This window comes from Pteropus medius, unplaced genomic scaffold (genome assembly GCF_902729225.1).
Source record: "Pteropus medius unplaced genomic scaffold, Ma_sr-lr_union100, whole genome shotgun sequence".
NCBI classification, from domain to species: Eukaryota; Metazoa; Chordata; class Mammalia; order Chiroptera; family Pteropodidae; genus Pteropus; species Pteropus medius.
Genome location: NW_024344321.1, coordinates 338,080 through 351,932, shown reverse-complemented (window position 1 = coordinate 351,932; position 13,853 = coordinate 338,080). Strand labels below are relative to the sequence as shown.

General features: G+C 35.8%; 2 protein-coding genes across 3 annotated transcripts in view; both read left to right on the top strand.

Moving 5' to 3' along the window:
• The first annotated feature begins 5,467 nt into the window (after positions 1-5,467).
• Positions 5,468-13,362, top strand: OR6S1 (olfactory receptor family 6 subfamily S member 1). Of its 2 annotated transcripts, none has more exons than XM_039869816.1 (2): positions 5,468-5,478; positions 9,691-13,362. In XM_039869816.1, the coding sequence occupies exon 2, from the start codon at positions 11,001-11,003 to the stop codon at positions 12,000-12,002; it is 1,002 nt and encodes a 333-aa protein (XP_039725750.1). In that variant the 5' UTR covers positions 5,468-5,478; positions 9,691-11,000; the 3' UTR covers positions 12,003-13,362. The 2 variants fall into 2 exon arrangements, with proteins under 2 accessions (XP_039725750.1, XP_039725749.1); XM_039869815.1 differs by having other exon boundaries at positions 8,923-13,362.
• The window catches only part of RNASE12 (ribonuclease A family member 12 (inactive)), a 44,365-nt gene continuing 39,104 nt past the window's right edge, over positions 8,593-13,853 (top strand). Inside the window, exon 1 of the mRNA XM_039869822.1 lies at positions 8,593-8,625. The gene's annotated coding sequence lies outside the window, so the exon portion shown is untranslated. The remainder of the gene's footprint in view (positions 8,626-13,853) is intronic.

Below are 13,853 nucleotides of genomic sequence, written 5' to 3'. Positions count from 1 at the left end.
GTCCAGACAGAGTTCCACTCCCAACTATTCTTGAAGGAAAGCATGCTCCTCACAGGCCCTGCCCCTCTGCTGAGCCACTGGGCTCCCCCTCAAGTCCGTGGGAATGCCAGTGCCCAGGGTGACGCAGGTTTCAGCGATTGTGACACAAGAGATGGGTGTTGCCATCCCTCTTCCAAGAGAGCTGGTCACGAGGGCAGCAGTGTCCCTTCGTCCCTGGGCCAGCTCCAAAACCCACCAGTTCAGGTGCGGGTCCTTCAAGCAGGAACAGCTAAAGGAAGGGGAGAGAGTCATAAACGGGTACCCAGAAACCCCTAATCTGGTACCCCCAAAGCACTTTTGGGTCAATCTCCTGGAAATGTCTCTCTTGAGTGGGACCTGTTTAGAATCACTGAACGGTATGAACCTAGATATATAGCTATAGATATACTTAATTTCCCAGGTGATTCTAAGGCTGAGTTTGGACTTCAAATTCTGAATTTTCAGAACTTCCAAGATACCATTTGCACCGTCACAAGGTCGAGGACTACAGCTTCCTTTCCATGTAGTTCCACAAACTCTAAAGTTCTACTTTCTTCACTTTGTCTTCTAAAATAAAATGCCTTTTTTAGTGTTTACATCCCCAGTAAGAAGAAGCTTACAGTCAATTAATGTGCCCTCTAATATCTCTGGTAGAGTGGAAGACATCTGAGACCAACAGTTTGATTCCAGCTCAAGGGAGCTTGTTCATGTTTTCTGTCCATCAGTGGTATTCAACCATGGGTGATTTTACCTGCTCCTTTCCTAAGAGGAGAGAAATAGCAAGTTATAAGGTATTGGGAATCATACCTGCTTAGGACTTCTCAATAGCAACTCTCGAAGCCAGAAAACAAACAAACAAACAAACAAAATGCTTCAAAATATTGAAGGAAAATGTTTTCTAATGAAGACTTCTCTAACCAAACTATCAGTTAAGTAGTAGTGTAGAAAATATTTTCGGCCATTCTAAAAGGTCTTCAGGTTTCAAAAATTTTAGGGTAAAAATTATAAAAAGATTACCACAAAAATTATAAGGTCTCAAAAATGTACTTCCTACACATGCTCAAAAAATTGGTGACTGATCTTAAACAAAATGACAGAAAACGAAGGGATAGTACACTCCAATATAGGAAACAGATGAACAGAATTCTGACAAGTATGGTGAAACAGAATTCTATTTTCATGAGGGCTTTTATCACTTAAGATGCTGCCTGTCATCATATTCTCTTAAATAGTTAGGAAGAAAATTTATATTTAGATAAAAAAATTACTTTAGACAGTAAAATCAGGCCTTCAAAAAATAATGAAAGCTTTATGTATTAAAAAATAATGTTCTGTCTTTATATTTAGAAACAAAAGTTCTGTATCTTGGGGTAAATTTCTTGGTATTTGTACTGTATCAATGGTATCTCTTCAATGGTGTCCCCATGTGAAGCTTAGCCTCTTATAAAAATTCTGACATTTCATAACACACTTTTCTAGAGAGGTACCAGTGTCAGAAGTTCAAGAGAAGAAATGAGGAAAATTCTGTGTAATGCTAACAAATGGTTAACTTTATTAAACATAGATCAGTTCATTTGACAAACAATTTTAAACTATGGGAAAACCTGGACAAAGAGCATGTAAATATCCTGTTACATAGTGAAATGTTGTAGCTGAGTAGAGTTCCAACAGTGTTTGAACTAAAAGGTGAATTACCAGAGCAATTTCAAGAAAATGTTGTCAGAATTTGCTGTGTGATTTGAAAATGCAGAATGGCTGCAGGAAAAAAAGCCTATTTAGCAGATATTTTTCATCACATGAGTAAGTTGAACAACTCTGTTGTAAAGAAAACCTGGAAATGTTTCCATTACTATTTGGGCTTGAGATTGGGTAAGAATACTATCATTTATTGAAAACCATCTGAATAAACTGCAAAAAATTAAACCATTTTCCTTCCCTTTCTAAAAAAGATGAGGAACCCTTTCTCTGAATCTTCTGTTCGGTCTGAGACTTTGACTTTGAGCCAGTGTCTGTTTGAACAAACAAGATGAGATTTACTGATATGCCCCTAGGAAAGTTCTGTATTTTTCATATTTAGAGGAAATTCATCAATATTTTGTTGTACTTTGCAATTTTTTACGTGTATGAGCAAGCTTATTCTGCTTGACAAGTATAAATAGCAAGAATAAAAGCCATCTCTTTTCAGTTGAAAATGAAATTTAGTATACTTATCTCAAGTTTGACTCATAATTGAGTATCTATGCAGCAAACTCAAGTACAAGTTTCACATTAAAAGGTAAATTTCATTATTTTTAGTTTCAAAAATTACATGTTGTAAAAACCTAACATATTTATGGTAATTTTATAATTGTTAGAGCTGTATTTGAACCTGATCATGTCATTCAGTAAGAAAAAATTTTTAAAGTGTTGTATAAAATCATACCAGTTAAAATGTGTGAGTTAAGGACTATAGAGTAGATATCTCCTATTTGTATTCTAGATTTGCATTGTATTTCTCTGTTCTTTTTAATTAAATTCTGTCTGCCATTTTTTTTCTCCTGGAATTTCCTTTTACATAAAGATTTGGTAATGGCACTCTGTCTTGTTTTTCTATGTTATGTATTTACCTTTTTAAAACATGAAAAGGATTAAAGAGGAAAGAATATTTTTTTTTCATTTTAAGGAATTTGTCATAATGAAAAAGATAGGCTTTTGCAGCCACTGTTTATTTTAATCCTAGTTCCTTATTTAGAACTGTGACTCTGTGTGTTTGTCTGTGTTTCTGTATTGTCTCCACTACTTTCAGATCAGAAAGCAGGTTGTTGCTGAGAGGGCTGAATTCCTCTCAGAATTGGTAGTTCTTTATAGTTTTACATTTTCTGACTCTGAGTAGCCCACATGATATTTGACATTCCCCAATGGCTGGTTAGTTAATTTTGTGGAATTAGAGTTGCCATCTTTAGGGAAGTATTCTAAAGTTCATTAAATTTTATTGAAGACACTGTGTATTCCTAAAAACATAAGGGTCTTTAAATAGATATCTGATTGTTACTACACATTTTTGAGGGTTTTTTATTATGAAAAATTTCAAACATACTGAAAATAGAGAGGATAGTATAATAAATTACAGTGTAACTAATGCGTACTTTCATGAATTACCAATTCATGGCCAAGCTAATTTCATCTATTCCCTACTCACTTTATTTTGGAGCAAATCCCAGATATTATACCATTTTGCTATAACTTGTTTTACCTACAAATTGATAATATTTTGATGTGATTTCTAACACTATAGGATTTTTACTAAAGAAAACTGAAATCAAAGAGATGCAAAGAATGATTAATGCAGAAGTAAAATCCAAGAATATTACAATTCATTTATTCAACAGTTAGTCAAGTTAGTTTCCTTAGTTTAAATATTTTCCTTCTTCTCTCTATGTCCCGACAGGAAAAGTTTTTAGGTATCTTGAAAGCAAGAAATAAGGTTCAGAACAGCATAAGAAAGTCACGGGTAGGTAAATGTATTTTGACATTTGTTTATACACACACACACACACACACACGCAAATCACTGGAAAGATGCACAATGAATAATGAAAATGATTAATCAGGGAGGGGGATGTGCTGTGGATGGGGGTCTAGAAATTTTTAATCTGTGATTTATTATGTTTTTATTTTTGAGCCATGTATGTTTTATATTTTACAAATAAAATATTTTCTTCTAACTATTCTATTTCATGCAAAAACTAGGATATTCCTTTGATCAAGTCCATTTGAAAGTATTATGAGCTGAATACCAAAACAATTGTCAATTGGACAAATAGCTATGCAATTTTTTTAAACTACCTGACTTTGATCTCATCTCATCTACTGTAACTTTAATCCTTGTGGTTCAATTAAAACTTTTAAAAACATTCTTTTATTTTTTAAAAATTTATTTAAACCAAAATCAAAAAACAGATCATCCATTTTTCCCACCCTAACTCCCATCTCTGGCAATTACCAATCTATTCTCTGTATCTATGAGCTACATTATTTATTTTAGATTCCACATATAAGAGATATCAAATGGTATTTGTCTTTCTCTGTCTGACTTATTTCACTTAGCATAATGCCCTCAAGTTCCATTCATATTGTCATAAATGATAAGATTTCATTCTTTTTTATAGCTGAATAATATTTCTTTGTATATATACCACTTAGGTTTATCCATTCATCCATCGATGGACACTTAAGTTGTTTCCATATACTGGCTATTGTAAATAATGCTGCAATGAACATGGAGGTGCATATATCTTTTTGAGTTAGCCTTCTGTTTTCTTCAGGTAAATATCCAGAAGTAGAATTGCTGGGTCATAATGTATTCTACTTTTAATTTTTTTGAGGAAACGCCATATTATTTTCCATATGGCTGCACCAATTTACACTACCACTAACAGTGTGCAAGTGTTCCCTTTTCTCTATGCCCTCACCAACACTTGTTATTTCTAGTTTTTTTGATAATAGTCATTGTAAAAGGCATGGAGTCATATCTCATTGTGGTTCTGATTTGCATTTCCTAGATGATTAATGATATGGAGCATCTTTTCATGTACCTGTTGGCTATCTGTATGTCTTATTTGGAAAAATGTTTATTCATATCTTCTGCCCATTTTTAAATCAAATGGTTCATCTTTTTGGTATTGAGTTGTATAAGTTCTTTATATATTTTGGATATTAGCCCCTATCAGCTATATGATTTGCAAATATTTTCTCCATTCAGTAGGTTGCCTTCTCATCTTGTAGGTGTTTTCCTTTGCTGTACAGAAGCTTTGATATAGTTTGATATAGTCCTACTTGTTGATTTTTGCTTTTGTTACTTTTACTTTTGGTGTCAGATTCAAAAACTTATCACCAAGACCTATGTCAAGAAGCTTACCACCTATGTTTTCATCTAGGACTTTTATGGTTTTAGGTCTTATGTTCAAGTCTTTAATCTATTTCGAGTTAATTTTTGTGTATAGTGTAAGATAGTGGTCCTGTTTTATTCTTTTGCATGTGGATGTACAATTTCCCCAGCACCATTCATTGTGCATCTCTCCAGTGATTTATTGAAGAGACTGTCTTTTTCCCATTGTATATTCTTGGTTCCTTTGTTTTAATTAATTGACTATATATGCATAGATTTATTTCTGGGCTCTACATTCTGTTCCAGTGATCACAGTATCTGTTTTTATGCCAATATCATACTGTTTTATTTCCTATAGCTTTGTAATATAGTTTGTGATGTGGTTTAAAATCAAGGAGTGTAGTACCTCCAGCTTTTACCTTCTCTCTCAGGATTGTTTTGCTATTGAGTGTCATTTATGCTTCCATACAAATTTTAGGATTGTTTATTCTATTTCTGTGAAAAATGCCATTGAAATTTTGAAAAAGATTGTTTCAAATCTTCATATTGCTTTGGGCATTATGGAATTTTAACAATATCAATTCTTCTGATCTGTGAACATGGACTATCTTTTTATTTACTTGTGTCTTTAATCATTTCATGAATATCTTCTAGTTTTCAATAAACAGGACTTTCACCTCCTTGGTCAATTTTATTTCTAGGTATTTTATTCTTTTGATGTAATAGTTAATGGGATTGTTTTCTTAATTTCTCTGAGAGTTCATTATTAATGTATAGAAAAACAACTGATTTTTGTATATTGATTTTTTTATCCCATAACTTTATTTAATTTATTACTTCTAACAGTTTTTTAATGAAGCCTTTAGGGATTTCTGTATATAATATCATGTTATCTGAAAATAGTGACAGTTTTACTTCTTTCTTTCTAATCTAGATATTTTTGTTGTTTATTTTTCTTGCCTAATTGCTCTGGCTAAAACTTCCAACACTATGTTGAATAAAAGTGCTGAGAGTAGTCTTTCTCCTGAAATTAGAAGAAAAGCTTTCAGTTTTTCACCTTGAGTGTGATGTAAGCTGTGGGATTTTCACTTATTGCCTTTTTTATGTTGAGGTATGTTATCTCTATACCTGCTTTGTTGAGAGTTTTTATCATAAATGGATGTTGAATTTTGTCAAATGGCTTTTTTTTTACATCTGTTGAGATGACCATAAAATTTTTACCCTTTATTTTGTTAACGCAGTGTATCACATTGACTGATTTATGGATTTTGAACCATCCTTGCATGCCTAGAACAAATCCCACTTGATCGTGGTATTCGATCTTTTTAATGCATTGTCAAATTGGTTGGCTAATATTGCGTTGAGGAATTTTACATCTATGTTCATTAGGGATATCAGCCTATAATTTTCTTGTGGCTTCTTTGTCTGGTTTTGGTATCAGGGCAATGCTGGCTTTGTAAAATTAGTTTGAAAGAGTTCCTTCCTCTTCAGTTTTTTTTGGAAGAGTTGGAGAAGGATTAGTATTAACTCTTCTTAGAATATTTGGTAAATTCACCAGTGAAACCATCTGGTCCTGGTGTTTTGTTTGCTGGGAGACTTTTGATTACCGATTTGATCTTCTTACTCTTAATTGGTCTACTCATATTTTCTATTTTATCATGATTCGGTCATGGTAGGTTGTATGTTTCTGGAAATCCATTTTTTCTAAGTTGTCTGATTTTTGGTGTTTAATTGTTCATGTTCATAGAGATCTCCTATGATTCTTCGTACTGCAGTAGTATCAGTTCTAGCATCTCTGATTTCTGATTTTATTTATTTAGGTTCTTTTTCTTGGTGAATCTAGCTAAAGGTTTATCAATTTTGTTTATCTTTTCAAAGAATCAGCTTTTAGTTTCACTGGTCTTTTTTACTGCCTTTTTGATCTCTATTTTATTTATTTCGGCTCTATTCTTTGTTATCTCTTTTCTTCTACTAACTTGGGGCTTTATCTGTTATTTTTCTAGTTCTTTGAGTTGTAATATTAGGTTATTTATTTGGGACTTTTCTTGTTGATTTTTTTTTTCGAGGTAACCACTTATCTCTATGAACTTCCCTTTTGAACTGCTTTGCGGAATTTTGCTTTAAAATTTAAAAACGTATGGCTTAACTGTGATTTAATAGCTCTCTTTTTGCTTATACCTCTCCCTCCCACGGCTCGACAAACAAGAGGTTTGGTTTCTAGTTTAGGTTGTTTTGTTTGTTTGTTTTGTTTGTTTGTTTTGTTTGTTTGTTTGTTTTTTCCCATCTTAGCTCAGCCAATTCTATGTCTTTGCTCCCACTTCTTCCTCAGAACCTAAAGTGATGACACTTCTTATGCCTTATTTCTGCTTATATTTAGGTATTTTCTTTTCTCTAAAAAGGAGTATGTCTAGAAAGGATGGAATTCAGCCAAAGTGAGTTCCAGGGGCACTTGTGCACTCTTCCTCTCAGCTCAAGGTTTAACTGATTTTCATCTCACAGTAGCAGCTGTTCCTTAAGTCTGGGGTTCAGAGCATTTTTGTTGACATAATTTATTAAGCAGCTAATGTATTCCAGGCACTGTGCTTTGTGCTGGAAATACAGAGATCAAAATATAATTCCTGCTCTAGGAGTTCAGAGTCTAACAGAGGACACAGATGAAAATACAGAGTTGCAATACAATGAATTAAGTATTGAGACTGAGGTCAGCAGAATGTGCCACAGTTCAGGTTGGAGAATGGTCAAAATTGTGGAATTGAGGGAGCGTGGGTAAGGAAAGATACTCAGAAGAAATTATATGCACCAGAGTAAGTTGAGTTTGAATAGGAGCTAGTCAAGTATTTAGTCAGGTGCATATAATGAGCACAAAATGGAAAATGTGAACAATGGTTCAGAATTCTAAATAAAGTTTTGGGTATGTATATGGTATATGGCATTACTAGAGGCTAAAGTATAAGGCTGGGAGAAACAGAAGAAACTAGAGATGATGCAGGGAATCTCCCCAATCTTAGCACACTCTTGGGGCTTTTATCAATTCCCAACCTAGAAGCCAGGCAAGGAATTCCCAATATCATTTTAAGTCTTCAGGGAGAAGACACTCTGTCTCTGGTACTTGGGAAATAAACATTTCTTCTGAGTGCCATGCAGGAGAAAGTTGGATGATAACTGCAGCCTTCTAGAGCTGGTCAAACGTCATTCTTTCTCTCATTCCCACTTTATCTCCCCACTACTTTTGCAGGGGCCTGGCTTGGGGTAGTTGACTTATGAAGGCAGAAACATTCGGAGTCATCCCTCGTTGAATGAAGGGTCAGTCTCCTTTTCAGATTTATCAGGCAAGAAGTCAGAGAAACTTCCATTGACTTGCTAATCTCCCTTGGGTCTTTTAAGAATTTTTTCTCTTTGTCTTTCTTACTCTCTTATGGTTTTATCTCCTCACCATTTTTTCTAGTAGGCACTACTGCTAGCTGTGCTCCTGATGTCTGGATCAATCAATCCATATTGGTTGGAGCATCTCCATCAGAAACTAAAGTTATGCATGAAGTATCTTACCTTTCAAGAGAGATTGGTTAGAAGCCGTTGACTTCTTCAGCCTTCTCTTTTCCTGTCTTCAGGCTAATGCCAGGAGCCAGGGAAGATAGGGTCTAAAGAAAACTGAGTTTGTACATAAAATGCATCAACAAAAAAGTGAAGACCTAGCTTTAAATGGAACATTTTCCAACCATTAGAGACGAAAGAAACTATAGGTAAGTGCATTAAGTCTTTTCATAGAGAGATGAATTGTTTAACTCCTCCCTATCCACCCCTTGCCTTTCAGCCCTATGTTGTTCTTGTAGTGACATACCTTGAAGCATAGTGAAATCATTTTCCTGCACTTGAAGTGTTCCTATTAAAGCCTAAAGCAGTGGTCACATTGCAGAAAACACTATTTCCACAGAGAGAGAAGTATGGATCCTGATGGCTAACTTGCCCATGACCATAGAAGGGGCAGTGTGATGCAGCCTTCTTAGAATCAGAAAGCCCTTTTGTTTATAAGGCAGAAGAACAGTTCCTGAGGAATCATACTCGAGAGGAAAGCACAAGAGAAGAAGCAGATTATCCAACTGCTGCCTGTTTTCCTGAGTGCTTTGCCCATACTCAGGAACTCCAAAGATACCAGGGTATTGTCAGTCTCACAGCACTGGGTATGGGAAGGACTCTAGGACGGAGCAGGACATTGAGTCATGAAAAGAGAAAGAAGATTCTTGCAGAGTGAGCTCCACTCTCATGGAGACATTAAGAAGATTCAGGAGTAGGTAGTATTTGGGGTGGGAACTCATCTTCTTCTCACTTAAGATATAGTTAGGTTTAGTTCAGCGGAAGTATTTTCACAGAGAGAAACAGAACTACTTCTTTGAGGTGACCAGTCCTATCTCATTCCACTTTGCTTATATTCTATGCTTCTGCCAATGTACTCTGTTCACATGCTGCTCTTTTCCATTTAAAACCCTCTCTTCTCTCCTTTCAAATTTATACTCATTTTTAGTACTTTTTTTAGACATCGCCTTTCTCCAGAATACTTCTTGTCTCTCTAAGTTTCAGTTTAGTTCCCTTTCTATGTGTCTTCCTTAGACCCTATGCTTACCTGTGACATTCTATCAGGGACACATTAATTTTTCTGTCATTTTCATTAAGTACTGAGCTATATCAGAGTAGCAACAGTAACTCCTTTATCTTTGAATTACCAGATACAGCGCCTGATAAATAATCAACACAGAGCAAAAGTTGAATAATTTTACTGACAGTAAGCAACTTCTATAGAAACTGGAGAGCGATGAGGTGCTGAATGGAACCACTAGGGAGAAAGACCATAGAGTTGCTTTATTCTAGACAAAAGGCACAATTTTGTTCCTACTTAGTTGGGATCCACATATGAGAAAATGTAAGTAAAGAGCTTACTGTTGGCTGGGAACAAAGACTATTGGGGTGCCCTACAGAACAATAGGGCTGACAGAGAACCAAAGCCTTAATAACTGAGGCATTTGTAAAACAAAGTTTCAGATATCATTGATTTAGTTATTAGAACTGGTAGTCTTTGAAACTGGTGGTCTTCAGAACTGGAAGGGCTTGAATCAAATGGTAAGGATTCCATTTCTTATTTTCTTAGTAATTACCAGGAATTCATAGTTCAGTCTCTGGCAAGTCATCTAATAGAGCCCAAAAAGGCCTTGAATTGGTATCATGGACTGAAAAGCTTAAGAAACTCATCTTAATATTCCTCAGAATACTGAGCTTGAAGTTGACATTAAATGCACAGATGTGGCTACCTGACAGAATCAATGTAGTTTATCTCTCCTCTCCCTTATAAATATGACATGACTTGCTTTAGATAGGCAAGCATTTTGTGACAAGCTGAGTTCAGTTAGACCCTTGGGTTACTGGGGAAATTCTCCACGAAAGGGGTAATTTCATGTAATAGATATACTAATAGCCTAGTTTCCTATGACTCATTCTATAGCTGAGTAGTTGAAGAACAAATGGGCTGGATGCACTGATAGCCTCCCAAGGGACATGGAAAGGCAAGCTGAGTCTAGTGCCCTAAATTACAGTCCAAGGCTTTCTCTACCACATTGTTTGTCAGCTAAGTGCTGGAAACTCTTTTAAATCTTTTGTACTATTATTTTACTTGCTCCTTACAAGTTTTCAAGGCTACTCGGCTAGTAAGTGGAGATGCTGGAATTCAAAGCTCGGCAATCTGGTTCGGGTTCTGACCCTGATTGAATGGGAATCAGATTCTTCACCAAATCATTTCTCTGATATTTTTGCCCAACTCACATGCTCAATGATATAGTTATTATAATAATAAAATATCGCCATTTAAGATCTGAGAATAAGAGATGTGAAGATAGAGACTTTTGATATTTTCATACCTAAGTTTTAACTACCCTTTATGAAAAATCTTCACCAGCTCTAAAATCAATTAGATGAGGACCTCAGGTCCTTAAAATCTTACCAGGATCTGTGATTGGAGAAAGTGGGGATATGTGTGCCATAACATGATAAAATAGGTTTCAGGATTGTTCTGGAGAACATCTGTGCTCACTAGGACTATGTTCATGCTGTTGCACAGGTGGGACAGGTAATGGCTCCTGGCGGGAACCAGAGCAGTGGTGTGACAGAGTTTATCCTGGCAGGCATTCCGAATCTGAACAGCACAAAAGGAGAACTGTTTTCTGTCTTCCTTCTTGTCTATCTGCTGACTCTAACAGGCAATGTGTTGATTGTTGGAGTGGTAGGAGCTGATACTCGCCTGCAGACTCCCATGTACTTCTTTCTGGGTAACCTGTCCTGCCTAGAGATCCTGCTCACTTCTGTCATCATTCCCAAGATGCTGAGCAATTTCCTCTCAAGACAGCAAACTATTTCCTTTGCTGCATGTATCACCCAATTCTATTTCTACTTTTTTCTTGGGGCCTCTGAGTTCTTGCTGTTGGCCGTCATGTCTGTGGATCGCTACCTGGCCATCTGTTACCCTCTTCACTACCCCTTGCTCATGAATGGTACTGTGTGCTTTCGGGTGGCCTTGGCCTGCTGGATGGGGGGACTTCTTCCTGTGCTTGGCCCCACAGTGGCTGTGTCCTTGCTTCCTTTCTGTGAACAGGATGCTGTGGTGCAGCACTTCTTCTGTGACAGTGGCCCACTGCTCCGCCTGGCATGTACCAACACCAAGAAGCTGGAGGAAACTGACTTTGTTCTGGCCTCTCTTGTCATTGTATCCTCCCTGATGATTACTGCTGTATCCTATGGCCACATAGTCCTGGCTGTCCTGCGTATCCCCTCTGCTTCAGGCCGTCAGAAGGCCTTCTCTACTTGTACCTCCCACTTGATGGTGGTGACTCTCTTCTATGGAAGTGCCATTTTTCTCTATGTACGGCCATCACAGAGTGGCTCTGTGGATACTAATTGGGCAGTGACAGTGGTAACAACATTTGTGACACCACTGCTGAATCCATTCATCTATGCCTTGCGCAATGAACGAGTCAAGGAAGCTTTGAAGGATATGTTTCGGAAGGTGGTAGCGGGTTTTTGGGGGAATCTTTTACTTGTGAAGCATTTCAACAAGAAAACAATGAGGTCAAGGTGAGAGAATGTAATAACTTGTCTTAAGTCTAGGTCTTCTCCATTGTCACTTTCTTTCCTACTATCATCATGGACATTACCAAATGACTGAGTTCTGGAACTACTATAGAATTCCAGAGTCATAAAGTCTATCTTCCTCTTTCAGGCAAAATCCTTGATTTTATCTCATATGTGAATCCATATTATTATTGATATATCATAATCAATATCATCATAACATCATAAGACCCACCAACCTGTGAGATCTTAACCTAAGGGTCTATGGTTACCAGGGAATCTAAGGATGGGCTTCAGAAAATTTATAGGCCCTATCAGTATGTAAATTTTATGTTTGAGCTTATGTGTATTTGTCTGGAAGAGGATCTATAGCTTTAATCCAGTTATTAGAGGGATCTACATGTGACCTTCGCCAAAAGTTAAAAACAATTAAAATTCTCAGTAGAGTCTTCCAAATATTTATGAAAACCAAGAATTAAAAGAAAAATCCTGATAATCGAAAATAAGTAAAAATAAAATATACAGATTATCTGGATTTTTTGTATATACTTTCCAAAAAAATTAAATTTACTGTCAAGTGGAAAAGAAGTAAAACAAATATTAATAAGTGATTTATTCACTTCTCCATGGAAATCCAAGGTGCCTTTGGAAAAGCAGATCAAAGAGAAATTTCATGAATAATACCATTTAAAGTGTTTTTTCTAATTTGCACTTTATTACAAAGATGAATTAAAGACATCTCCACTCATTTGACATGGGATTGTGTTCCTTTCATTTGTCCATCTTTTTACATTTTTATGTCTGCTGTTGCCAGTCTTCTTTTGTTTTTAGTAAAACTGGGATTGGGATGAAAACCTTTAATATTAAAGATTTAAGAATGCCAACTATTTTGGTACTACCAAGAACCAGACTCCAAGATATGTTTATCTACCTCATTGGATATTTGAAAGGGAATGGAGATTCCTACATGTGATGCCCTTGGACATCTTGAGCAAATATTTATTTATTTATTCATTCATTTCATTCATTCATTCAACAAAGGTCCATAAACATGTACTAATATATACTAAGGTGAACAAGAAATGGTTTCTAACCTCAAGCAGCTTTGATTTTATGCAGTCAAATGCTCTACCACTGAGCTACACCTCCAAGCAGCTTTGATTTTGGAAGGGAAGACTAAGAGACAAATAATAATTCAAAAGGATGGGATTGATAAGGGGGTTTACAAAATGACATTGCAGATCACATGAAAATGGATTTACTCTTTATAGTGTTATCTTGTTAGAGAAGTTTTCAGAGGCTGTTTTTCATTAAACGTGGTTCCATGTTGGCATATGTTTTTATACATAGAGGCAATGTGTATCTATATCTATATCTATATCTATATCTATATCTATATCTATATCTATATCTATATCTATATCTATATCTATATCTATATCTATCTATATATCTCTCTATATATATCTATATCTATATTTCAAGGTATGAGCTGCATGTCAACCTCAAAATAGTGATGCAAAATTGGCAAACTGAGCATTAGCATGCAAGGAGATGGCAATAAAGCTTCAGTGGGCACTGGAAATAGTAATGGTTTTATTTAATTCTATCAGTATCACACACAAACACACACACTATATATTTCTTTCCCGAAAGATTTCCAAGTTAGAATTAAAGGATTGGAAGAAATGACCAGTGATTTGAGAGGGGAAAAGTAATGTTCTAGTGTGACCTAGAAGTGTTGCTCAGAGAGTAGGTGACATGATGCTTTAAAAATTTCATAAAAACCTGAAGTCAATGTCAGACACTGGCCAAAGAGAGGAATTTATATAACAGTTTATAGCATTTCTTGAAGGAA